At 38.9% G+C, this 26,605-nt stretch overlaps 1 protein-coding gene and 2 pseudogenes across 1 annotated transcript; 1 reads left to right on the top strand and 2 right to left on the bottom strand.

Annotated features, from left to right (window-relative positions):
* The first annotated feature begins 1,249 nt into the window (after nt 1–1,249).
* Nucleotides 1,250–26,057, top strand: LOC148725540 (uncharacterized). Its single transcript, XM_088731510.1, has 9 exons — nt 1,250–1,372; nt 2,969–3,231; nt 3,916–4,033; nt 5,329–5,769; nt 6,450–6,854; nt 13,799–13,858; nt 22,648–22,829; nt 23,539–23,670; nt 24,706–26,057. The coding sequence occupies exons 1-9, from the start codon at nt 1,318–1,320 to the stop codon at nt 24,751–24,753; spliced, it is 1,704 nt and encodes a 567-aa protein (XP_088587636.1). The 5' UTR covers nt 1,250–1,317; the 3' UTR covers nt 24,754–26,057.
* On the bottom strand, nt 10,897–12,714 carry LOC148725542 (uncharacterized; annotated as a pseudogene).
* Nucleotides 16,004–19,540, bottom strand: LOC148725541 (uncharacterized; annotated as a pseudogene).
* Nucleotides 26,058–26,605: the final 548 nt, after the last annotated feature.

The following is a 26,605-nucleotide window of genomic DNA, read 5'->3' as shown; positions in this document are numbered from 1 at the left end:
CGTTTGTTTGCAGGTTTATGTTGTTTCGTAATCAGTAAATAGACTACATACATATAGTCGTACCAGTAAGAAAAAAAGCTTACGTGTGTGGTAGTCGAATTAACTAGAAACTAGATGCAAGGCTAATCATATACAGCAAAAAGAGGTTTTATCGCTCAAAATTACGGTTGAATCTAATAAAAAATGTATTAATTGTTTATTGAATAAATTCAACTAAAATAAATTCATCCTCATGAGTTGTTTGAAAGAAGGTGCAAAGACGAAACGTGTGGAAAGCCATGAACAAAATGTAAAAATTAGTTTAATCTTGCCTTTTTATCCTCTTTCACCTTATAAAAACTGAGAAATGGTTCTTTTTAACCTATTCAGACTTCTGTCTCTGTTTGCAGTGATGTTCTAGAATCATGAAATTAGTCCTGTTTCGATGGTTGAATGATTGACGGACGCTTGTAGGCGGGTTTAGTGTTGCATTAGGGATATCAGGGCACAGTTTCGATCAAGTGTCGCAAATCCAAATCCAAAGTAATCAAGACGGCCCTTCAGTACGATGGAAAATAACACAAGTGGCCTGTAAGGGCTCAAAGTAAAAACATAAGCAGATGACTGAAGCGCGAGAAAACTTGATTGAGAAGTCGCAATTGGTTTTGATTTTGAATTTGATTGGTCGAGAATGTGGTGCAAAGTTTCTGGACCAATCACAGAGAGAAGAAAAACAAAACCGAAGCCGCAATTCCAAATAACCTTCGACAAATAATTTAAAACTGCTCTGACCTTTCTTACCATTACTTTAATCCAAATTTTGAGTGTTTCACCAAATCCGTTCAAATCAGGCAAGGAAACGAAAAGCGTCACTATTCTCATGCTGTCTAGATGATTTGTTTCATGAAAAGAAACGTTATTGCTATGTAACTGGAGAAACCTAAGGGTTGTCTTAGTAACATTATTATAAATACAATTCAACACATGTAAAAAAAATAGAATTAGGGTTTTCATATAAATGGTCTATGTTCCTAAGGATGCAGCTTGATAACAGAGATTTTGTGATTTTATGGAAACCAGATCATATACGAAATGCAAATTTTAACTGCATATACAGGCTGTATCCCGAGTGTGGCAACGTGATAAACAGATCACGTTTTTCCGTTGTCTTAAAATCACGTTTTCTTTAATTATACCAGGTGTTAGCTTTTGTGGTTCCTATCGTTTGTTCTCACAAACCAAATATAAGTGAGAATAACTCCACATGTCCAAGATATAACGTGGCTTCGTGCCCATTAAGCTCTGTTAGCATTTTGTCTGAAGTTTTCTTCTGACAGCATGGCTAGGGTGATATATCTCGTTGTCTTTTTCCTGGAACCATTAGCTTATGCAGGTAAAAGCTTTAATTCATTTTTTGCAATGTTTTTTCCTTCACGAATTATGGAGGCTTTTTGACATTCACAATAGTACTAGTCCCGTAAAAATTCAGTAAATTTTTTTTCATTTGTAACCTCTGAGAACTAAGTCTGCAGAAAGAAGTCGACTCCCTCGTCATCAAAGTAATTAAAGAATCAGATTCTCAGATTTTCTTTTTGTCAAAGTAACTTTTCTAAAAGGTAGTTTAAGTTAAGAACAGAAATACAAAGAAGGATTGATTCAGTGTTAAACGGGTTTCCACAGGCCTCAACAGCCACACATGATTATTTTACACTAGGACAGACGTTTTTATTTACCCCTCGACTAGACTTTGTTTAGAAAGAGCTTATCACAGGCCTTTATAATGACTGTGGACTACTTTTAACTCAGAATGTTTCACTTTGTTTAATGCCCTTGTCCCACTTGCTTAGCGACTAATCTACTTGGCAGTAGAACTCATAATAAAAACCTCAGTGCATTCTATCACTATCCGAGTAACTTCAATGCAAACAGTGAAAGTGTAGGACGCAGTTTACGAGTACTTTAATTTGGTTTAGATTTTCTTTAAATAAGTTGACTTAAAAAAATATTTCTGATTCTCAATCTAAATTTTTCTTTATTATTAATTTAGTTGTGACTGTACTTCATGTGGTTAAACTCAGCGAGTTTTATTAACATAACAGGCCTCAAAAGCCATACAGGATTATTCTGCACAAGCAGAGACAGATTTTGCTTAAAAGGAGCTGATTTCATGCTTTTATAATGAATTTAGGCTACTTTTACTCAATGTTTCAGTTTGTTTAACGCCCTCTTCCCACTTGCTTAGCGACTAATCTACTTGGCAAATGACAAGAACACATCGAAACCAGTCGCTAGACACTTTAATTTACCTAACCATTCTAAGCAACATATGGCAATCTGCGGTCTTTCCTTACACTAAGGTAGCACGGAAAGCCGTAAAACTCTTGAACAAAAGCTCAAAATTCAAACCGGCAGTCTAAATCCCACAGGGAGCAACGAACGCTTTTCATTCCACTAATTTATTCGTGTTTTTCTCGTTGCCATGTTCCCACCAATAACGTAGCTCCATTTTCTGCCTTTAAAAGCACACACAACCCACAATTCCTCTATTCGCTCCGACGAAGGGCTAACGCTCGAAACATCAGCTTTTGTAATCGTTACGGTGGCCAATTTACCATTTCAACTTTGTTGATATATCCATATTATTTCGTTACCCCCACCGACGCAGCCCCTAACAGTTTCTTTAGAAACTATCAGCCTTTATTTACTTGGCAGTAGAACTCGTAATAAAGCCTCAGTGCACTCTATCCCTATCCGAGTAACTTCAACGAAGACAAGGAAAGTGTAGGACGCAGTTTACGAGTACTTTAATTTGGTTTTCAATTTTCTTCAAATATGTTAGCTTAAAAATATAACTGACTTCTCAATCTACATTTTTGTTTATCATTAATTCAGTTGTGACTGCACTTCATGTGGTTCAACTCAGCGAGTTCTATTAATGTAAAAGTCATTATGTTAAATAAGCGCTTCTTGGTGATGTATTCTTTAATAGCTATCTCCGACGATTGCCGAATCATTCAGTTCGAGCATGAAGCTAAGGATAAGATTCTGAAAAATCATGTGCTGAAAAATGTCAGTGTGCGAAGAAAGTCACAGTGTATGTCGCACTGCTTCCTTGAACCGAATTGTGTGTCCTACAACTATGGCCCATTATACAGTGATACACCAACATGCGAGCTCAGCAATCGCACCCACCTGCAAGTCTCCAGCAGCGATTTTGTACGAATGGGAGACTACATCTACCGACACATATTGGTAAGACAAAACTTAACTATGATAGTACTTTGGGATAGAGTGTCCAAAAGCAAACTCAGCAGTCAATCAAAGTAAATAGCGCAAAAACGCAATTGGTGGCTTGCATCTAATTGGTTGAAGAAATTATGCTACCTTATTTTCTAGACAAAGCAGAAGATGTTTGTCTATAAACTCTCCATGCATGCTCTATTCAGGCTTCTGCATACTTCAAAAGCATTTGAATAATTTACATGTATTATAGAATTCGTTCATTTTTCACTCTGAAAATTGAATTACTACTTTTTGAATGTTTAGTTATACAAATACCTTCCCCACCCTTCATTTTATCTTCTTACAACAGACCGAGCCCACTGGTTGGTTATGATTAATAGTACACCACATTTTCAATAGGGTGATTCACTAGTTGCACTTAAATAATTCTAAGGTGCACTATGGTACACAGCCAATTAGAGAACAGGATTATGTACGACGTGGTATAAAACGTAATCTAATTGTCGTACAAGTGTCAAAACACTTATCTTTGATTGGCTGTGCACCAAAATGTCGCATCATGCTACTTCATTGGATCCTAGTTCAACTAGTATTATCCCTCGGTGAAATCTGCGAATGCACTTATGTTGATTTCCGGGTATGATGAGTAAATCGACTAAACTTTGAAATGGATCTTCTTTTACTACTTCTCAGAATCATTGTGGAAGTAGCCCATGTCCGAGCAACTCAATTTGTCAAGCTGGGTTTACTGATAAGGGATATCGATGTATTTGCCAAGAAGGATTGGAACAAGGAGCTAATTGTGATCAAGGTATATCTTGGGGTGAAGTTTGATATGGCTTACGTCTCTCTCTGACGTAATAGTTTTTAAGGGGCATTTACATCAAGAATTAGTCATTCGTAAGACCACTGTTACAGAATTAAATCATAACTGATAACTGAACAGTCAAAAGCATTTAAAGGAAGGAAGACAATACTTTTTGTCTTCTTTCTTTGAAAGAAAACCGACAACCTTTCATAATTTGGCGGTTAAGGTTACAAAATAATACGAATAAGTCTTGCGAACTCGAAGTGATCGAAAATAAATGACAAGCAAACAAACAGCATCAAAAAAATCATGGAATATGTTTTTGTTCACATAGTTAAGTGCGTTTAAAAGCGAGTTTTCTATCACTTTCTACCGTAGTGACTTGTCTCCGACTTGGCGACCTTTCGGGGAAACATACAAACAAATAACAAAATAAACAATGAAACTGACAGCAGACAAATTGTGACAACTTTAGGTCTGAGACTGAACCTGATGCTCTTTACTGTAATATCTACGAATTCGGCAACTGGCAAACATCTCAGTACAACATACGGTAGAAGTGATATTAATAAAAGCCTTTTAACATTCTGAAGAATTGTCAACGTAAGTTTATGGTTTAGTATTGAAATGCTCATCACCATTGGCGTCATCAAAAAACTCAACTGAACCGAAATTGAATGTGCAAGCGGACCTCATACGCACAAACCTTTTTGTTAAGCTTTAACTTATTTATTTTGTTAAACGTTCAAATCAGTACCTATTGTTGTTTTAAGTAATTCTAGCAGAATAATGTGACATTTTTTGACTTGAGAATGACTTTACGCTAACGTCAAAACGTGTTTGACCAGCCCTCTTTAGCTTTTCAAATGTCTTACATTGTTTTAAAGAAATATTGTATCGCAACTTTTTATAAAGTTAAGTACTTACGTTGAGGAATAGAAAACAGACACTGAAAGCTAAGATTACATAGCTAACTTGCTTTTTATTCTACGAAACTGAAATTTTTAATTTGGATGCTTAAGATATTTAACTGTCAAGAGAGGCAGTCCAACGACCTCAGTCATGTAAAGTTACGCGCGTGTACTTGCTTCTAGACATTTAAAACTATTTAGAAATAATTTTGAACAGTATGTGTCTCACTTCCTTAGATGTTATCTAGCGTTTTGAAGTCATGATGCGCTTTTTAATTTTGCCGAAGGAGATAGGGTATACTACTCTGCTCAATTAAAGTTGACTTAGCATGAATAAAACATTTTGATGATCTCAAACATAGTGCACTATGCTTTTCCCGTTGTTAGCATTGTTTTCGTTGTCATCATCCTTATCATCACCATCGTCGTCTTTATCACCATTACTGTCGTCGCCGTTGTTGCCATCATCATCGCCATCATCCTCGTCCTCACCACTACCGTCGTCGTCACTACTGCTGTTGTCCTCTTTCTTATCATCGAGATCATCATCCTCATCGTCATCATCATCATCATCATTATTGCCATTGTCCACGTCTTCGCCACCGCCGTTGTCGTCGCCGTTATCGTCGCCGTCTCTGTCGCTATCTTCGCAGTTGTTATCATCATCATCGCCATCGTCATCATCTTTGTCGCCGCTGCCGCTGCCGCTGCCGCTGTCGCAGTCGCCATCGCTATCGCCATCGCCGTCGTCGTCGTCGTCGTTGCTTCTGTCTCCAACAACGCTGCTTTCCTCGTCAACAATGACATTGCCTGATCCAAGTTCACCAGGTAAAGTTTACAAATTAATTCTAAAATGCTAAGTATTAGTTGAGACTGTGACTAACAAATTTCCACTGCAGTAAATTACGCACAAAACATTTTGTTAAGCTTTAACTTATTTATTTTGTTAAACGTTCAAATCAGTACCTATTGTTGTTTTAAGTAATTCTAGCAGAATAATGTGACATTTCTTGACTTGAGAATGACTTTACGCTAACGTCAAAACGTGTTTGACCAGCCCTCTTTAGCTTTTCAAATGTCTTACATTGTTTTAAAGAAATATTGTAACGCAACTTTTTATAAAGTTAAGTACTTACGTTGAGGAATAGAAAACAGACACTGAAAGCTAAGATTACATAGCTAACTTGCTTTTTATTCTACGAAACTGAAATTTTTAATTTGGATGCTTAAGATATTTAACTGTCAAGAGAGGCAGTCCAACGACCTCAGTCATGTAAAGTTACGCGCGTGTACTTGCTTCTAGACATTTAAAACTATTTAGAAATAATTTTGAACAGTATGTGTCTCACTTCCTTAGATGTTATCTAGGCGTTTTGAAGTCATGATGCGCTTTTTAATTTTGCCGAAGGAGATAGGGTATACTACTCTGCTCAATTAAAGTTGACTTAGCATGAATAAAACATTTTGATGATCTCAAACATAGTGCACTATGCTTTTCCCGTTGTTAGCATTGTTTTCGTTGTCATCATCCTTATCATCACCATCGTCGTCGCTATCGCCATTACTGTCGTCGCCGTTGTTGTCATCATCATCGCCATCATCCTCGTCCTCACCACTACCGTCGTCGTCACTACTGCTGTTGTCCTCTTTCTTATCATCGAGATCATCATCCTCATCGTCATCATCACCATCATCATTATTGCCATTGTCCACGTCTTCGCCACTGCCGTTGTCGTCGCCGTTATCGTCGCCGTCTCTGTCGCTATCTTCGCAGTTGTTATCATCATCATCGCCATCGTCATCATCTTTGTTGCCGCTGTCTCTGTCGCCATCGCCGTCGTCGTCGTCGCTTCCGTCTCCGACAACGCTGCTTTCCTCGTCAACAGTGTCATTGCCTGATCCAAGTTCACCAGGTAAAGTTTACAAATTAATTCTAAAATGCTAAGTATTAGTTGAGAATGTGACTAACAAATTTCCACTGCAGTAAATTATAGCAATTTTTCGACCTTAGGGCTAGTGGAGGCAGTGTGGCCGAGTGGTTGGCCGAGTGGTTAGAGTGTCGGACTTGTAATCCGCCGCTCCCGGGTTCGAGTCCCACCCTGACCACTGGATCTGTTTCACGGTAGCCCCGAGTTCAGATCTTGGCCACGCTTGTAAATAGCCAACTGGGTTGCCTCCGGCCAGTTGGGGTTCTTAATGATGTTATGTTCAATTTAGACTATTTGTTTCATTTGTTTGCAAGGACCACAATGGAAACTACTGGTTCACCAGTAATTGTGTAATCCTATAAAAAGACTTATTTTTTTTTTTTTTTTTTAAGGTTGTTGAAGCCATATGACCAGGGAAAATGGAGGTTATGATTATCAGAAGTCGACGTTGATGCAATGATTCCTGATTTCAAAACATGATGGCTATGAGCCTGACGCTTTTTAACTTTTTGAGTCGATTAGGTGTAGATAACTTTCTATTGGACCTGCGGTCGAATGAGTTTAATTCTTCTCTTTAGATGAGGGTTTTACAAAAAGATAAAAATTTAATCGAACGCATAGCAATTTGTCTTCTTTAAGTATGTCCCGATGAGTGGCATCCTTTCCAAAGCTGGTGCTGTCATTTTACAACAGGTGTAAAGACTTGGAACATTGCAGAATTGAACTGTTCCTTTAACAGTACCAAGTTGGTTAAAATTGATTCCTCTGAACAAAAAGATTTACAAACAGATGTACGCGATGACATTGTTTGAATAGATAAGAATGAGTGTAGAACATCGCCAGAAATCAGGGACATTTAGAGCCTGATAACAATTATCAGCGGGACATCGTATTACACTCCTGAACAATATATCAAGAGAATTCAATATGGTGGCGATCACGGGTCGATCTGCAAAGACGCGTGTTTCGAACCATGACTTGGTAAAGTGTTCATGTTAGGTTCGTATCACGTAACCATCTACCCTCAGTTACCCATGTTGTACCACGTTAAACCTCATCTACTCTAGTTTACCCATGTTCTACCACGTTAACCCTCATCTATCCTGGATTACCCAGGCTCTACCACGTTAACCCACATCTACCCTACGTTACCCATGTTCTACCACGTTTACCCCCATCTACCCTAAGTTACCCACGTTCTACCACATTTACTCCCATCTGCCCTAAGTTACCCGTGTTTACCACGTTAACCACCATCTACCCTAAGTTACCCATGTTCAACCACGTTAACCCTCATGTACCCTATGTAAGCCATATTTTCTACCCCGTGTAGCCCCATCTACCCTAAGTTACCTATGTTTTACCAGAATAATTTGGATATATCAACAAAGTTGAAATGGTAAATTGGCCACCGTAATGATTACAAAAGCTGACGTTTCGAGCGTTAGCCCTTCGTCGGAGCGAATAGAGGAATTGTGGGTTGTGTGGGCTTTTAAAGGCAGAAAATGGAGCTACGTTATTGGTGGGTGCATGGCAACGAGAAAAACATGAATAAATTAGTGGAATGAAAAGCGTTCATTGATCCCTGTGGGATTTAGACTGCCGGTTTGAAAGATGAGCTTTTGTTCAAGATTTTTACGGCTTTCCGTGCCACCTAAGTGCAAGGAAAGACCGCAGATTGCCATATGTTGCGGTCTTTCCTTGCACTTAGGTGGCACGGAAAGCCGTAAAAATCTTGAACAAAAGCTCATCTTTCAAACCGGCAGTCTAAATCCCACAGGGATCAATGAACGCTTTTCATTCCACTAATTTATTCATGTTTTTCTCGTTGCCATGCACCCACCAATAACGTAGCTCCATTTTCTGCCTTTAAAAGCCCACACAACCCACAATTCCTCTATTCGCTCCGACGAAGGGCTAACGCTCGAAACGTCAGCTTTTGTAATCATTACGGTGGCCAATTTACCATTTCAACTTTGTTGATATATCCAAATTATTTCGTTACTCCCACCGACGCAGCCCCAAACAGTTTCTTTCGAAACTATCAGCCTTTATATGTTTTACCAGGTTTACCCCATCTACCCTAAGTTGCCCATGTTCTACCACGATAACTCTCATTTACCCTAGGTTACCCATGTTTTACCACGTTAACCCTTATCTACCCTAAGTTACCCATGTTTTACCACGTTAACCCTCATCTACCCTTAGTTACTCATGTTTTACCACGCTAACCCTCATCTACCTTAGGTTACCCATGTTTTACCACGTTTACCCCCATCTACCCTAAGTTACTCATGTTCTACCACGTTAACCCTCATCTACCCTAAGTTACCCATGTTTTACCACGTTCACCTCCATCTACCAAAAGTAATTCATGTTCTACTACGTTAACCCTCAGTTACCCATGTTCTACCATGTTTACTCCCATCTACCTTAAGTTACCCATGTTCTACCACGTTAACCCTCATCTACCATAAGTTACGCATATTCTACCACGTTTACCCCCATCTACCGTAAGTTACCCATGTTCTTCCACGTTAACCCTGATCTGCTCTAAGTCACCCATGATACATACATACACACATAGGTTAATTGGCCACTCCTTGTAAGGGCTTTTCAGGGCCAACAACCACCCATCCCACCCCAGGGGAGGACATGCAGTACACGGTAATCTCGTGCGTGGGAAATTAACGTCTCTTACCCCTAACCCAGCAGTAGACGGGGCCGACGATTGATTCGTCCTTATCCGAGAAGACTAGGGGCCAACACCTCTAGACAAGAAGCATATGGTCTACGGTATCGAACGCCTTGGAGAGGTCAAGGAAAACTGCTCCCGTAAAACAGCCGTTATAAGAGTCTTGATAACGGCTGTTTTACGGGAGCAGTTTTCCTTGACCTCTACAAGGCGTTCGATACCGTAGACCATATGCTTCTTGTTAAAAAAAACTCAAGGCTATTGGTGCTGGTTCTCAATAATATTGTCTCATACCTCAATAATCGGTACCAAGAAATATCTATTGAAGGCTACCAGTCCCCTCCTTATGAAGTTCATGTTGGAGTACCTCAAGGTAGCATCCTTGGCCCTCTACTATTCCTTATCTACATTAACGATCTTCCGAACTGCTTAGAACACTGTCAAGTAATTATGTATGCAGACGACACTGTGACATAGTCAAGTGGAAAACGCTGCCAAGATATTCAATATCATCTAAATGCCGACCTTGCCAATTTACCTCAATGGTTTGATAGTAACCATCTGACACTGAACACTAAAAAATCGAAATTTTTGTTTGGTAGCCATCGCAGATTGCAAACCTGCCAAGGTATCAAGCTTGAAATAGATAACAGAGAACTTGAAAATACGGGTTCAATCAAATATCTCGGTGTAGTCATCCACAAGAACATGACATGGCACGAGCACATCGAATCATTAATCACCAAAATTAAAACAGAGAATCGGTTTACTAAAACGAGTCAAGCATCTGTTACCATTAGAAACGCGAATTACATTGTACAATTCCTTAATAAGTCCACTTTTTGACTATGCCGACATCATCTGGGGAGACAAGAATAACGCCACTATCATAGAAGATTTGTAAATACTACAAAATAAAGCTGCAAAAGTTATCCTTGATTTGCCGAATCACGCCTCATCCACCGACGCGCTAAATTCTCTGAACTGGCCAACACTGCTCCAACGGCGTCTTGTACTCAGATACATTGCCACCTTTAAGTACATTCACGGCCTTGTGGATTGTACTTTTAATATTTTAAGGATTTCTGACTTCCATAGATATAATACAAGAAGAAAGAACGATTTCCGCCTCCCTCGTGTAAAAACGAACTAAAGAAAACAGAGACTTTTATATGTGCGCGCAGGAGAATGGAATCTCTTAGACACTTCTATTAAAGAAGTTGACTCCTTTCTCGTTTTTAAGCATAGAGTGAAAAATCATGTATTTAGTTAAGTTAGCGTTGAGATCTGATTTTATCAAGTTCACACACCCTGTATATTACTTAGTTTTTATGTTTATAATTTGTTTTCCATTTCTATAACTTTATTTTACTTATTTTTATTTTACAGGGCCTCACAGAATACCACTCCCCAGTGATGTGAACCCCCTGTATAAAGATTGTCATTATTATTATTATTATTATGCAGTATACACGTTTGGATGCTAGTGAGCTAAGCAAGATAGGGCGAAAATTCGTAGCCTATATGCATGACAGGACTGTTAACTATAATAATATCTAATACTACTTAAATATAAATGATCAATATAAAACGATAAAAGTGTCAATTGGCTTAATACTAAGATGTTTTTTTTAAATGTTCATGATTTACTGTTCGGTTCTTAAAATATCCTTAACTTAAAATGTTCATAAAATCCTGTTCATAAAAACCAAATCATAATGTCCTTAAAATTCTTACGCTGTAACCAGTTTAAATGTTCTTGCAATGTTCAGAGTGCTACTTAATACAGCTTTCTTTGTATCTTGTACCAAAGAAGCCCTTCATTTCAGTTTCCATAGCTTTAGACCATCCTCCAAGTACATCTATAATGACGTTTACTTATGAGATCTTGTATCCTGGGTGTTGTTTTGTCAGCTCAAGTCTAAGTGCTCCATACTTCTTGGTCTTTTCTTTGTCTTTCTTGTCTCTGTTGTTGATCCAAGGGCAGTTCATTTCCACCATGAGTACCTTCTTGTTTTTGTGGTCGATGAAACGTGCATCCACACGATTAGATTGTACATATGTATGATCAGCATATACTGGTACATCCCAGTATGCCTCAGCATCAGGTGACTTATAAAGAGGTTTGGGCTTCACATCTGAGAACCATGGCCGAGTACTATCAGCGAGCTCTAGGTCTTTGAGCATCTCAAAGAAGAACACTTTCAAAGCAAAATTGTGCCTTTCTAAGTACTTGGACTGAGCTAATGATGGACATCCAGCAAGTACATGTGCCATGCTCTCAGGACCTTCGCCACACATTCTACATTTGACATCGTTCTTGTCCGTTATTCCAGTCTTGTAGGCCATGTAGACCTTTGTTAGTGTGAGCTATTCGTACAGTTCCATGATGCCTGCGATACAGTGGGTAGGAGCACATTGCCATTTATTGAGCCATGCAAAACAATTTTCAAGGCTCAGTCGATCATCTTGCCATCTTGCTTTTAAAAGACTTCCTTGCCACTGTTGATCTTCGACTTTTTTGACTAGTTTCTCATTTACAACTTTCTTTATATGCTTCTTGATGTGCATATCTTTTGTAGCTATCTCTGGTTCTTCTGTTGGGCTACATGATGGTTCAGTGGTATTCAAGTTCAGAGTTGTATCCAGTTCTTGTGCAAACTTCTTCGAGTCAGTGATAAGAGAGGAGAATCCCTTGACTATAGCCCATTCTTCAAACTGTTGCACAGATTTCATCTTGGGGTCTAGACTTTCATAGAGTTTAACTGCTGCTTTGATGTTGATCAGCTTATACTCTTGCTCAATGGCTCGTAGTCCTCGTCCTTCTTTCTCCCTAGGTAGATATAGCACCGCTATGGAGCTAAGTGGATGACGCCCTCCATTTTCGCAGATGATCTTTCTTGTTTGTCTGTCGATGTCACGCAACTCAGCAAGTGGCCAATGCTGGGTCCACAAGGGGTATGTGAGTGCTGGAAGTGCAAACTGGTTTGTGGCAAGGACGCGGTTAAAATCAGATAGTGGGCTCGTCCAGATCACGGATAGTCTTGTGAAATACACCTTTGCAGCCTCTGTGAGTGCTTGCTTCTCGTCTTGCATAACTGATTCTTTAATCCCCAGAAACTTGTAGTTGGATCCTGACTCGAGATTCTTGACCACTGACGTATTATCATTATTATTATTATTATTATTATTATTATTATTACTAGAATATCTATCCATTTCTTGTTGTACAAAGGTAGCAAATTCTCCTCAATTATATTAAGACCATGAATATTGGTCCGGTCGGGGCTCGAACCCTCGACCTCCCGCACAATACAATCAGGCGCTCTAACCAATTGAGCTATATTCTACGCGCCTATCATCTACCACGTTTACCCTCATCTACCTTAGGTTACCCTTTTTTTACCACGTTAACCCTCATCTACCCTAAGGTAGCCATCTTCTATGACATTAAGCCTCATCTACCCTTAGTTAACCATGTTCCACCACGACAACCCTGATCTAGCCTTGTTCGTCCACGTTAACTTCCATCTACCCTTAGTTAACCATGTTCTACCAGGGTAACCCCATCACTTTGGCCCACATTAACCCTAAGTTAAACATGATCTATCGCACATGTACACATGTCTATTCCAAGGCGGAAGGGAGCTTTGCAAAGTTTGGACATGTTCAATAAACATGTTTTAATAAAATCATCACTGTCTATAGGGGTTGCTTATTGCTTTTATCTTCTCTTCCATTCAGAAAGAAAATAAAGGAAACTTTAAAGTTTTTTTTCAATCTACTCTGGAATTGCTACTTAAGGCTCCTTTTTCAATTTTCCAAAGTTAAACAAGTTTAAGTGGTGCGAATGGGTCATTATTAAGATTGTAACTGAGGTGAACGCATGCGATTTAAGTAATCAATAATGATTAATATCTAAATAATCCAAATCAAAATAATCCAGCTCAACTGCCTTAATCTGAGTACAAAAGCGTGGAGGGTTCATTTGTCTAACGATAACTAATAACTCTTACAACATCAATTAAAACTATGTTTTATAACAGAGTAAATAATAAATAGTAAATAGTATTCGAAATTGATGAAAATACATTTACATTTCGATTGCCACAAAAGCCACTCTTTTCATTTCCGAGTTAATGTATAAGAGTGCCTATTAACAGGGATCAGACTAGTACAGCAGAGAGACCTGCAGATCACTGCATCGTGTGCAAGTAATCTAATAACTACAAAATTTCTAATCACGGATCAGACCAATTCACAGTGTACTGCGATCAAACAAGTGATGGAGGAGGTACGTGAAACTGAATAAGATGATCTCTATGGGGTTAACCTTTAGGCGTAAAAAAGCCACAAATTCGGCCTTTAGTGATAAAAATTAACAAATTGAAGCTGTTAGTCATAAAAAACATGAACCATGATTGCGTAATCATTAACCAAAATTGGTCCACAATGCGTACATGTGTGGCTTACGAAATTGAGCTGCTTTCTAGTGTCTGATGTCCTATTGAGCTTCTATCAGAGGAGCTAATATCTGATTACAGTTAGATAGTCTTCGATATTGTTCCTGTTGAACAATAAAATAAGATAACTGGCATACAATAGTCCTGAAATGTTCATTTTCAAGATGAGGGTTAATGGCAAAACTTTGTTAGGGAGGCCTCATTTTAACAACAAAGGCTGCACATGTAACCTGAAGATTAATTTTTAGGAACTAAAAAACCGTCAGCATCATCTCCCATAGTGGCCTAGTAGATTCAGTCATGATTTTGTTTACGTAACGAAGTGGAATTGAGTTCTGAAGTTTGTAGGTTGATTGTCTTTTCCAAGGTAAGTGATGTGAAAATAACTCTAGGGAGCATTTTATATGAATATTTTTGGCATTTTTTGTACCAGTACCAAAACGTTTGGGAATGATGAAATCTACACTAGAAGCCATTGGGAGTTTGATGTGGTTTGAATGCATGACCAATTTTACATTAGGGCACACAATTCTATTTTCAGTTGGTTGAGAGCAAAATGTTTACTTTAATTATTGTATTTGGGTTTTCTGGGACTGTAATTTAAATAAAGAACACAGAGAAATTTAGCTGAGGTAGGTGGATATGGGGTTGCAAATGGAAGAATCTAGGGAAAAAAGATAGGTGCATAACAAAATGAGAACACAAGCAATATTTTAATGAATCATATGTCGGGTAGTACTCTGAAGTAATATTACATTAACACTGCTAAGAATTATTTTTAACCCAATACAGGGTGTCAAGCAGCACATCAGCCCAGGAAAATAGGAAAATGGGAAAATAGGAAGTCTGAATACGTAAAATAGGAAAAAAAAGGAAAAAAAAGTGATAAACTCCTACTTTGCGTTGTAATTGTGTTGCTATTTGCTGGATTGTTACACCAAATGGTAGCCACTAGCTTTGTTTGGAAACTGTCACTAACTGGTTTGACTGCCTGCAAATGCTTACTTTTCTTTGCATGCTGAAAAAGTTGAGCTTTGCCAGCATTGTCACAGCGAGATTCACGGTCACAAAGTCGACAGTATGCAAGAAAGTCATCCTTTCCTTTGCGACACCAAGTACTCAGACTTTGTTTGTTTGAATCAACAGCAGTCAACCAAGAATTGCTGAACTTAGTTTTTCCACCAGGCATGCTTGAAATATACAATAAATGGCTCTTGCAACACCTTGAAATTGATCAATTTAAAGTTAAAAAAAATAATGTATCTCCCAATCCATAAGTAAAATATGCAGGAAAAATGTGATCAAGGCACAAGTACAGAAGGAAACAAATGTGTAAACATGCATCAATCTTAGCTTTCCTACCTCTTAAGACCCTGGGTTGAAGGTAAAAAAGAGGGGAAAACAGAAGAAGCAGCTAACCATGTTAAATAGAAGCCATTTTGAAAAGAAAAACAGACCATGTGCTCAGATTAAAGGCACCACTGATGTCTGGGATGGCTAGTGCCTATACCCCTTACTACATTTTTCTGAAAATCGAGTCCCACACTGAAAACTGTAAAAATGCAGGGTTACTCAAACCGAGGATATTCCTTAAACCTCTTTATGGACTAGCAAAAATCTCTTTGTACAGCATGAACCAAAAGAATAGGAAAAATAGGTTTTCTCAAAAAATAGGAGAAAATAGGAATGACTCTAAAAAATTACAAGATTAAACGAGACTTACCTGTAAGTTGAAGTTTGATTGGGATTCTATCCTGTTATCAGTCCGGAACGAAGGAGTCACATGAGATGCGCGCGCATGCTGCTGGTCAGTCTTCAAAGTGAATGGCACAGGATAAGGAACGAAGGAGAAGGGTGGGTGGGTTGGGATGTGACTCCTTCATTCCGGACTGATGACAGGATAGAATCCCAATCAAACTTCAACTTACAGGTAAGTCTCGTTTAATCTTGTAATTCTATCCTGTCATCAGTCTACGTCACTACGGAGTCACATGAGACTTCAAAGTCCTGTGCCATGAGCTTTCAACAAAATCAGACATAGTTCAACAACAATAACGGCATTTATTGTCAAAAGTGGCTACAGATGTGTATCATTGTTCACTCCAATAACGTGTGTCCAAAATTTGCCGCTCTATCGACTGGCTTCTCATAGAAACGTGCAAAAGTTCCAGAGTTGAGCCATCCTGCTGCTTTCAAAATTTCTTGTATCGCAAGTCCCTTAGCTTTACAAGACGAAGTGGACGCAAATCTGGTACTGTGTGCAGAATAGGCAGTGAGGTCAATTCCTGCTGATTTCATAACTGCCTTTGTCCATCTAGATACAGTGTCCCGCGAAACAGGATCATGAGGCTTGATGTAGGTTAAGAGCAACTGGGAATGCTCCTTCCTTAGTGGCTTGGTCCTGCTAAGGTATTCAGTCAGATGCTCCACTACACAAAGTTTTTTGTCCTCTTTAAAGGCTAAAAGTTCGATAGGCTCCAGGTGCTTTCCTGGCTTTGATTGTTTTAGCTTGTCCATGACGGTAATCCTATACATGTCCCCAAATGCTTGTATATGATTGATGTCAAATAAATGAACCGTCTGGCCTCGTTGGCCAGTTGTTAGATGTAATAACATTGTCAAATTTAACTAAAGGTCCTTTAACGATAAATCCTGGGCCAACTTCATGGTCCTGAAGTAGTTTAAAACAATATTAACCTCCCAAATCTCGCTGTAGCGAGGCAATGCAGGCCTAAGTTCATAAATCCCTTTTAAACAACGACAAACTAAGGGATGTTCCCCAAATTTACTCCCATCATCCATGATTATCACCGCTGAGAGTGCTGAGCGTGCCAAATTTACAGCACTATAGCCAAGTCCTGAAGAGTATAGAGATACTAAAAATTCGATTGCCTGGGTAATGGTCGGATGACATCTGTTAATGCCATTATCCTTGCAATAGCAAGACCACTTTCTGAGGTAGGAATCATACTGTTTAGAAGTGCCAGGCCTCCATGATGCCATTAACACTTTTTGTGCACTAGAAGACAGCCCAATGTGATTTAGGTTTTCCCTGATAATAGACATACCATCAGACTGAGTTTTTTCCACAGGGGATGTACTTCGGACGGGTGGCTCGGTAGAAACAGAAGATCCTTTCTGGCTTTTATCAGCACTCTCTCCTTGACCATCATGTGCAGAACTTTGGGAAACCAACTCTGAGTTGGCCAATCTGGGAGAACAACAATTCCTGTTGCCTGATCTGATACCATTTTGCTTAGGCAGGCTGGAATAACACTAAAGGGGGGAAATGCATACAATTTCAGCACGGACCAATCCAATGAGAATGCATCTATAGCACTAGCAGTTGGATCTGGTTTGTAGGAAACATAACTTGGAAACTGATTATTGATGCGAGAAGCGAATAAGTCAATGTCTGGCATGAACGTTAGTTTTTCTAAGGCATGAAACAAGGCATCTTTGTCTAGCATCTACTCTGACTCTCTCATTTCTCCTGGATTCAAAATCAGCAACCAAGTTATGCTTTCCTGGTATATGGGCAACACTCAGCCAGATTCCCCTGTCCGTGCACCATTCCCAAATTTCTTTTGCCATCAGATTACAGCTATGCGAATGGCTAGAACCCATATGATTTAACACACTGACTGCTGTTGTATTATCACACATTATTCTGACATGGGATTTTTTCTTTTCTTTTGCAAAGGTTTTCAGAGCCAGTAGAATAGCATGCATTTCTAGCTGATTAATATGATTCTGGGATTCAGAGAAAGACCAGTTTCCTCCCGTTGAAATCTCCCCACAATGAGCACCCCACCCCAAGAGTGAGGGATCTGTGGTTATAAGGAGCTCAGGTTTAGGGTGGTAAATTACATTGAAGGAATTTTCAACATTTCTAACCCACCACTGTAGCTCCTGAAGGGCTCCATGTGACAATGTCATATAGGAGTCAAAATTGCCTTTATTTCTTTTAAGAACTGCAGTTTTGTCAGCTTCGAGTTGTCTGTAGTATAAAGGACCATGCATGACCCCTGGGAAACTTGATACTAGTTTACCAAGTACTCTGGCTACTTCTCTGATGGTAATTTTGCCATGCTGAACATCCTTGCATGCATCGCATATCCTTTTTGCCTTCTCATTGGTAAGTCTGATAGTCATTGTCACTGAGTTTATAAGAAAACCGAGGACTATTATCTCTTGGGAAGGGATCAAAAGAGATTTCACAGGGTGTACAATGAAGCCAAGCTGCTCAAGAATCAGCATAGTCTCTGAGACATTCAAAATACATTGATCATATGTCTGCGCTTGGAGATAAACATCATCCAAGTGAGCAACTGATATGTGCCCTTTAGTATGCAGGTGGGCCACCACTGGCTTGAGTATTTTAGTAAACTTCCAGGGGGCACAAGCTAACCCATTTGGCAGACAGGAAAACTGGTAGGTCTTATTTTCCCAGTGAAAACGTAAATACTTTCTGTCTGATTGCTTGATTGGTATAGAATAATAGGCATCCTTCATGTCTATGCATGCCATGTAGCAATTTTGGGTAATCAATTTTGTTATGGTGCCAAGAGAATCCATTTTAAAATGATAGTTAGTAACAACCTCATTAAACTTTTTCAAGTTTAAAATAAGTCTATGAGTCCCATCTTTCTTAGGTGTTAGAAAGATAGTTGAGATTATTTGTTCAGGATCATAGCTAGCCTCTTCAATTACCCTTTTCGTAAGCAATTTTTGAACTTCCAGATTGATGTTTTTAGTATCAGTCTCATTGTGCTTGTTTGTTGGTAGTTTATGTTGCACTGGAGGGTCATCACATTGGATGCTTACTCCGAGGATATCAGATAAGATATCCTTGTCACTAGTTAGTTTTGTCCAAGCTGAGTAGTGTAATTTCACCTGCCCAGCTGTAAAATTGGTACATCGGCTGTGAAGGTAATTCAATAAGAGTGGCAAAATTTGTGTAAACATACTTACCGAGTTTTGGATTTCTCTCAACTTTTTGACCACTTGGTGGCTCTCTGGCTCTGTTGTTTGCCTTGGTTGCCTTGGTTGCCCCAGTTTTTGAAAGGGGGCTTTCCCCCTAAAAAAGAGTCTTTCCTGGCATATTTCGATTGGGGTCGGTAGCTTGCAGTGTTTTTGGGTTTTATAACCTTCCTCAGTTTACTAGTTTCCCTTGCATCTTTTAGATGCTTGGACAATTCTTCCCCAAAGAGTTGTTGTGAAGTAGCAGGTATTTCAAATGAGCATATTGACTTCTACTCGTAGCTTAGTGCAGGCTTAATTTGTTCCCGCCTTAACTGAGACATCTGGGTCTGTACATGACCCAACATTGCAATGGTATCGGCCAGATTATTTATAAGCCCTGGTGTATTATCAGCATTTGCAGTAATCCACTGAAGGGTTTGTAAATTGACAATAGCTGTCTTATTTACAAGTTGCTGAAGATTGGCAATTTGTAAATCAGCTTTCCGCTGGAAGGCATTTAATTGCGCCCATATCTCCTGATTTACCATTATCTGTTTCAGTTCAGGACAATTTGCCGGACGTTTGTGTTTTTCAAGTATTGTCTTGATTTTATCGGGATTTAATTTCTTACCCCATCGCTATTTGACAACAGTTGTCACATCCTCATCCAAATCATCGCCGGTGGCATCTTCAGTGTCATAGGCATCAGCCAATGAGTTGAGCATCTTTCCTTTGCTACTTTTTTGGTCGGTGACCTTTTTAGGGTTTTTATTACGCTCGGTGAGCACTTTGACAGCATCGTCGTCCTCCAATTCATCGCTAGCATACAAGCTAACATTATTTAATTTAATTTAATTTACTCACTTTCACCAGAGTGTGGTGAGGGTCGCACAACAGAGCGAGGCTCCTTATTAAGTGCGCCCTATATCCCACCCATCCCACCCCAGGGGAGGACATCCATCACACAGTAATCTCGTGTGTGGGAAATTAACGTCTCCTAACCCAACCCTGCAGGAGACGGGACCTCCATTTATTCGTCCCTATCCGAGAAGACTAGAATATCTAACCATTTCTTGATGTTATAGAAAGGTAGCAAATTCTTCTCAATTATTTTTAAGACCCTGAGTGTTGGTCCGGCCGGGGCTCGAACCCTCGACCTCCCGCACAACAGTCCAGCGCTCTATCCATTTGAGCTAACCGGGAGGTTAGCTCAAATCATCCATGTGAGGAGAGGTTGAGGGCCCAGCCTCCTCCTCTGACTCTCGGTCAGAGGCTGACATGCTGTCTTCACCTCTAGCCTTTCGTTTCTTGGCCGGTGGCCCTTTAGTGTTGCACATGTTCTCAAAAATGGCCGCCATCTTAGCCATATTTTCGTTAATTGAGAAAATAGCCTTGTTAAGGCTGCCCTCCTTGGCGCTCTGTGAGCTTCTTGAGGTGTCCTCGTGCGATTCATCCATTTCAGGAGCGGCATTGTTTGAATCGCCCATCCTGATGTTTTCGCTGAAATTTGAGGAAAAATCAAACAATCATGGACTTCCACATACCTTAAGCTTGGAATTTTGTAGAAAGGATTCCAAAGGAGCGCAGGATTGCGAATATTTTCCTTGGATTACGAAGCAGAAAAAGAGAATTGTGTGAAGATCTAAACCAGCAAGCGAGCACTGACCAGCAGCATGCGCGCGCATCTCATGTGACTCTGTAGTGACGTAGACTGATGACAGGATAGAATAGGAAAAAATAGGAATAAATAGGAACTTGACACCTTGCCAATAAGATTCACAATTTGACCTGGAGGTTTCATTTAACAGAAAGTTCAATAGAGATAAGTGTTACCATAACAGATTTCAGGAACAGTAATCAGAGGCATTACTTAAACACAACAGAGCTCAATGTACAGGGAAGCGCACGATGGTATCATATGATTTAAAGTACCAGAACCTTTCAAGTTTTCTTATTATTAATATTCTTATTTCAGGCCAGTGTGTTTCCCAAATTCAAGCTATGTGGAGACATGAAATGAAAAGGTGAACTTGACATCATCATGTAAATGGTCAACTTGACATGCTATCAAAATTTGTCCTTCAGTTGAAATCGTACTCAGGAATACATTTTGTAAGTTTTTATCAATATACCTATAAAATTCAAACTTTTGTTTATTTTGGTCAGCTACTATGCGTATCAAGCAGCACAACCTACTTCATGTAAATCTCATTGGTTTCTAGTGTGATCTATCAATGCTGAGCCTACCAGTTGGTTTAAATTTGTACTTGAGTAGTTACTTTTGCACTAGTGACACATGAAAAAGACACTTAGCTGTTTTCAGCTAATCAAGTGCAATTTTTCATGTACATCAGTGTTGTGATGAATTAACCAAAACCAAACAAGTAACTGAAAGGGAGTTGTAGTCTACCAAATAAAGGCCTAATACACATGTACTCTTACCAAGTTTAAATATCAATGCTCATCTGAACCATTATGAAGAGAATTTAGAGTCTGCCAAGCTTTCAGGAAGTCAAGAAATGTTAAGGTCTGAATAATTCTGCAGATTACTTGGAAAACATAATAATAATAGTAATCACATTTCAGTCGTAACACTAAACTACAAGGCTCCTATAAGCAATGGGATATAAGCATTGTAGAAAATCATTTGTAAAAACCAAAACATCACATCATTGCACATTTTGTGTTATCCAAAAACTTGTTTCAATACTGACAAGTAAAAATCATTTAATAGAACATCATAAGCATGAAACTCCATATCCTTTGTTTTTACGAAATTGTCATAAAAGCCAATCCTTGACCGTTATTGTACAATCGAGATTCCCATACTTACTTTTGTCGTTTTGAGATATGCCTGGAGAATGCAACTACAATACAACTTATTTCACTTTATGGCACTTCCAGGAGGCTTCAGACAGTTTCAAACACTTTCAAACTCTTTCAGAGACTCAGTGGTGCAACCCGCACTAATAGATCAAACTGATAGTTGTTGGCTTGCGAGAGTGCAACGACTCCTTCCAGTGTAATAGCAAATCGTGCCAAAGATTCAAGATGTTAAATGTTGTCTTTTAAGAGCGTAAAAGCTCTTGCACAAGCTGCAGTTATAACACAAGCCGGATCTGGGTGCGTTGGCTTGTGTCAGGAGAGCTAACTCGCCAAACGATCACCTGAAAAAAAAAATTACTCAAGACCACGCTTACTACCAAGATGGCTGCTTCAGACTAGTACCCCTTACGATACAAGACCCCGTGACATGCGTTTGACTCTCGTGGACAAATAAATAAATAAATCCCATCATCCCACACAATAAACCGAAAATTGGCCAAAACTTAAAATGTAAGTCGTAAAAGCCATGACCTCTTAGGGACCCTCGAATAACCGTCCTCAGTAGTTTCCAAATAAGTAGTTGTTTTAGAGGTGGCCTACTCCCTCGTCAAGAAATGCCCTCGGACTTAAAATTTAAAATGAAGGTCCAGGTCTTATTCATTTTCTATTTTTTTTAGCGACAGAAGTGCAGTCAATTAGAAAAACTGTTTCTAGAGTTTTGCAGTAGGAAAAGGTGATTTTCCCGACCTTGGACTATTTCATAGAGTTTTGTTTTGTTCTGTTTTTTTTGGTTTGTTTGTTTTTTTTTTGTTTTTTAATTTATTTTAAGGTTGGACGATGATATTCAAATACATTGGAGGAATGTCTTCTTCACTGACTGGTGATGCGTTATGGAGTTCATCCGACACATTATCAGAAAATATTACCGCTGCTTTAGATACCACTGCAACCTACCAAGGTCACTACAAAAACCGTCTCGTTCAAAGTTGGCAAACTTTTAACCCTCAAGAGGTAAGTCCGTAGAATATTTACATCACAGAGGGTTAGGCTAAATGAAATTTCGTTTACAAAGTACTCACGCAATATTATCATACTTCCGTAGAAATGACTTGGAAAAAGAAATTTAGTTCAATCTTTTAGGAAGCAACCGATGTATTAGGCTGAGGTTTCCACTTCACCTCGGGAACTTTTAATGCTTTAAGGGATGATTAAAACCAGGGGTAGTAGTAGCCAAGGCAGAATTATGCCAGAACCAAGGCGATACAGTAACTTCCAGTTGTCATGGCGAACAGTTTTAATTATTAGTAGCTATCTTAATTATTTGTATTTTGGTTTTTGATACTTCTCTTATTGTATTTTATTGTAGATTACACTTTGCGGCTTTTATTGTAGTTATCTTAGAGTAAGAGATAATTTATTCCCATTGTAAAGTAAGTCGTATTTCAGCCGGCCCGGGGGCTGCAATGATTTTACTTCCTAATCAAGCTATCTATCTATCTATCTCTATCAAAACTTTGCTTCCTCGCGTTTACATAGTCATATTATGTGACATACAAAGAATTGGTAAAATGTTAGAATTCTTCAAAATATGTTTGGGAAAGACAACAAGAATTTGATAAACAACTTTTCCAATTCTCCAATTTAACGATTCTTTATAGGCACATACGCATCTATTAATATAAAATTATAGATAACAGACAATTTTCTTGTGTGACTTTAGGTTCGTGTAGTGCTTTACACGAATGGAGCAGAAGTTATTTCTATGAAGTTCAATGCCAGAGGGACAACTAACCTTGGCTGGTTTTCACAAAATAATCTACTTCAATCACCATGGACGGATCTTAAGAACGCGGTAAACATTTATTCCTTTGGCATTAGTGCTTTCGGGGCACGCAACTTTGAAATTATGGCTTACTTAAGCGGATTCCCTGGTGATACTGGGTGGTTTTTTGTCACGGGAACTTACTGTGACTATGAGAAATCTCACCCTATGCCGGGAATTCTGTACAGCAAGAAAACTCACAAAATTACATGGAATAACAACCAAGATAAAAATTGCTTTAATAACTCTTGCAATATCTCTGTTATTGTTATTGTTTGTTTGCTATGAAAACAGAGAAATAACAAGAGACTTCCTAAAAAAAACCCTCTCGCATGGTTTCCTCGCCATTTGTTCATTGAATAATTAAAACAACATTGAAGAACTATTTCCATTTTTTGTTTTTGGTGCTATAGCCTTACGTTAAACTGATCCAGGCGACTCTTTCTCGGATTACTCAGCAATTTCCTTTTCTTCTCCATAAATCAGGACGCCCTTTGTTTCTTCTAAGTGTCAGAATTAATTGATGAAAAAAAATATTTAAATACTGGGGCAAAACCGCAGTTGGAAATTGAAAGGAAAAATGTAAAAATTGTTCGAGTCATCTAAAATATAACTCTTCCGGTGCTGAAAAACTGTTTTCACTTGGGGAAAGTGACTTTTATCGACTTTTATTTGTCTTCTTCTTCTTCTTCTTCTTCTAACTGTTAAAAAATTAATCAGATATTATGTCAATCGTTTATTTATTGAGATTTCAGTATATAATTTACCATGCATTATTTATAATAAAAATTTTATTTTTTCATTTCTCAAGCTAATGTCGGAGGCGCTGAGGTTATGATTGTGTATGTACGTTAAAGACCAAGGAGGCCACTGAGTCAATGAATAATCTGAATAAAGTGTTGTAAAGTAAAAATTCTGCTCTGACATAATACAAATCACGGAGAATACTGGACTTTCACCTGTGTGGTGAACGCCATATACCCGAAGCCAAAAACAAAGCTAGAAAAGATGCGTTTAAAGATCCAAACCGAAGTAGAAATGAATATGATACTCATCTTCAAACAGGGACTTAAAACGCGAAAGTTGCCGAAATCCATACGCACTGGGCGCTAACCTGCTAAAGAATTAGAGGAACTTGGAGGGATCGTAGTGCTTATCTGGTAACTGGATGGTCTTCGAGAAGAACTGGCTCGTGGCTCCTGAAAACTACTTTTCAGTTTGTTCGAGGACTTGTGACTTATGATCAAGTTGCTGTTGGTTTCCCTTCCGCCTGCACGGATGTGTGGTTCTCACGACGAGCCTTCTTCACAACTTGATCAACTGTAGCACCGCTACTTTCAGAAAAACTTTGAGCAAAACTGGTTAGCCTTGATTCGACCACGTTAAGTTTGCTGTTGAGGAACCTATCGACTTTGAAATAGCAATCTGTTTGCTTGATTAGCAGATGAATCGAGATGGATCCAACACAGATACACCATAGCCAACTATGTCCGTGGAGCGAGATGCTGGAAGTTCGTTTATGTTAAAATTAATTGCCTGTGAGGAGGCTTTCATAGACCCGAAGGACAAACACTCAATTATTTAACACTTATATATCGTTATTCAAATAACGTAACACTTAGGAGACATATCAAAACACCCATGAATGAACACAAAATGCCATTCAGAACGTGCAGAAAACAAATTTCTGCTCGGCTTCGTAACGAAGACATTGATATTCACATTAATATTTTTGTCATTTTGTCATTTATACAATGTTGTACTGCTGTTGTGTTAATTTTTTAAGTAAGATGCCTTGAAAATCTCAAAACAACTTTGTAAAAGTTGAGAACGATGGGTACGTTTAAACGTCGCGGTATTCTGTTAAAAAAAATTTTTCCTGATATCAATTGAATCCCTTGTATGACTTCTTGTTCAACAAAATTGTACCATAAAAGGTAAATATACAAAACTCCCGACTGCTATTGGCTGAAAAGTAAACAGTAAGTTAATTGAGCCCAGTCTCATTTCATTTAACAACTCTAAAGCAGGTGTCTAACACTTTTGGGTCATGTCTGTCACTTTGATTTGTTTACTCTTAATGGAGCTGTGCTCGATGATACCAAAGATTGTCTGGTCACAAGGTTAGCTATTCAAGTATGCTATGTGACAAAGTGAAATCTGAGAAATGGATTATTTCACTACTAACATAAGAGGGCGCAAACGATAGGAAATAGCTTTGATCTCATCGTTATTGTATTTTCAATGTTTGCTGCAAAGCTACAGATGGTGACTTTTAAATTCTCTGATGGAACTGAATTTAATCTTTTGCTTTAGCTTGTTTGCATTTAATACTATTTATTGTTTGATATTATGTGTTGCGTAAACTGTTGAAGAGAAGGAACCAGTCTTTCTTGTCTTTGTAACCATTTTCACTGCATTACCGCAGTAGGGTAAGACTAGAACGGAACATATGCGAACAATGCCAGTAGTCCACCCCATAAATCCCACCCATCCCACCCCAGGGGAGGACATCCATCACACAGTAATCTCGTGCGTGGGAAATTAACGTTTCCTACCCTTAGCCCTGTAGGAGACGGGACCTCCATTTATTCGTCCCTATTCGAGAAGACTAGAATATCTAACCATTTCTTGATGTTATAGAAAGGTAGCATATTCTTCTCAATTATTTTAAGACCTTGGGTGTTGGTCCGGCCAGGGCTTGAACCCTTGACCTCCCGCAGAACAGTTCAGCGCTCTATCCATTGAGCTAACCGGGAGGCGGTTAGGAGAGGTGTAGTGCGATTAGATCGCACTGTATAAGAAATCACAAAAATTTTAGAAAAATTAGCGAAGAGTTCATCCAGACATTTCTGTTTTATCTTTTACAGTGGGAGGATATTATATCGTAACAAGGTTAGAGAACTCGTGTGGGCCCCTTGTGTACCACCTTATTTACTCAGTGAAGGACATGACGAACTTTTAT

Source organism: Stylophora pistillata, chromosome 8 (assembly GCF_964205215.1).
Source record: "Stylophora pistillata chromosome 8, jaStyPist1.2, whole genome shotgun sequence".
Lineage (NCBI taxonomy): Eukaryota > Metazoa > Cnidaria > Anthozoa > Scleractinia > Pocilloporidae > Stylophora > Stylophora pistillata.
This window is presented reverse-complemented; position numbering and strand designations above follow the sequence as displayed.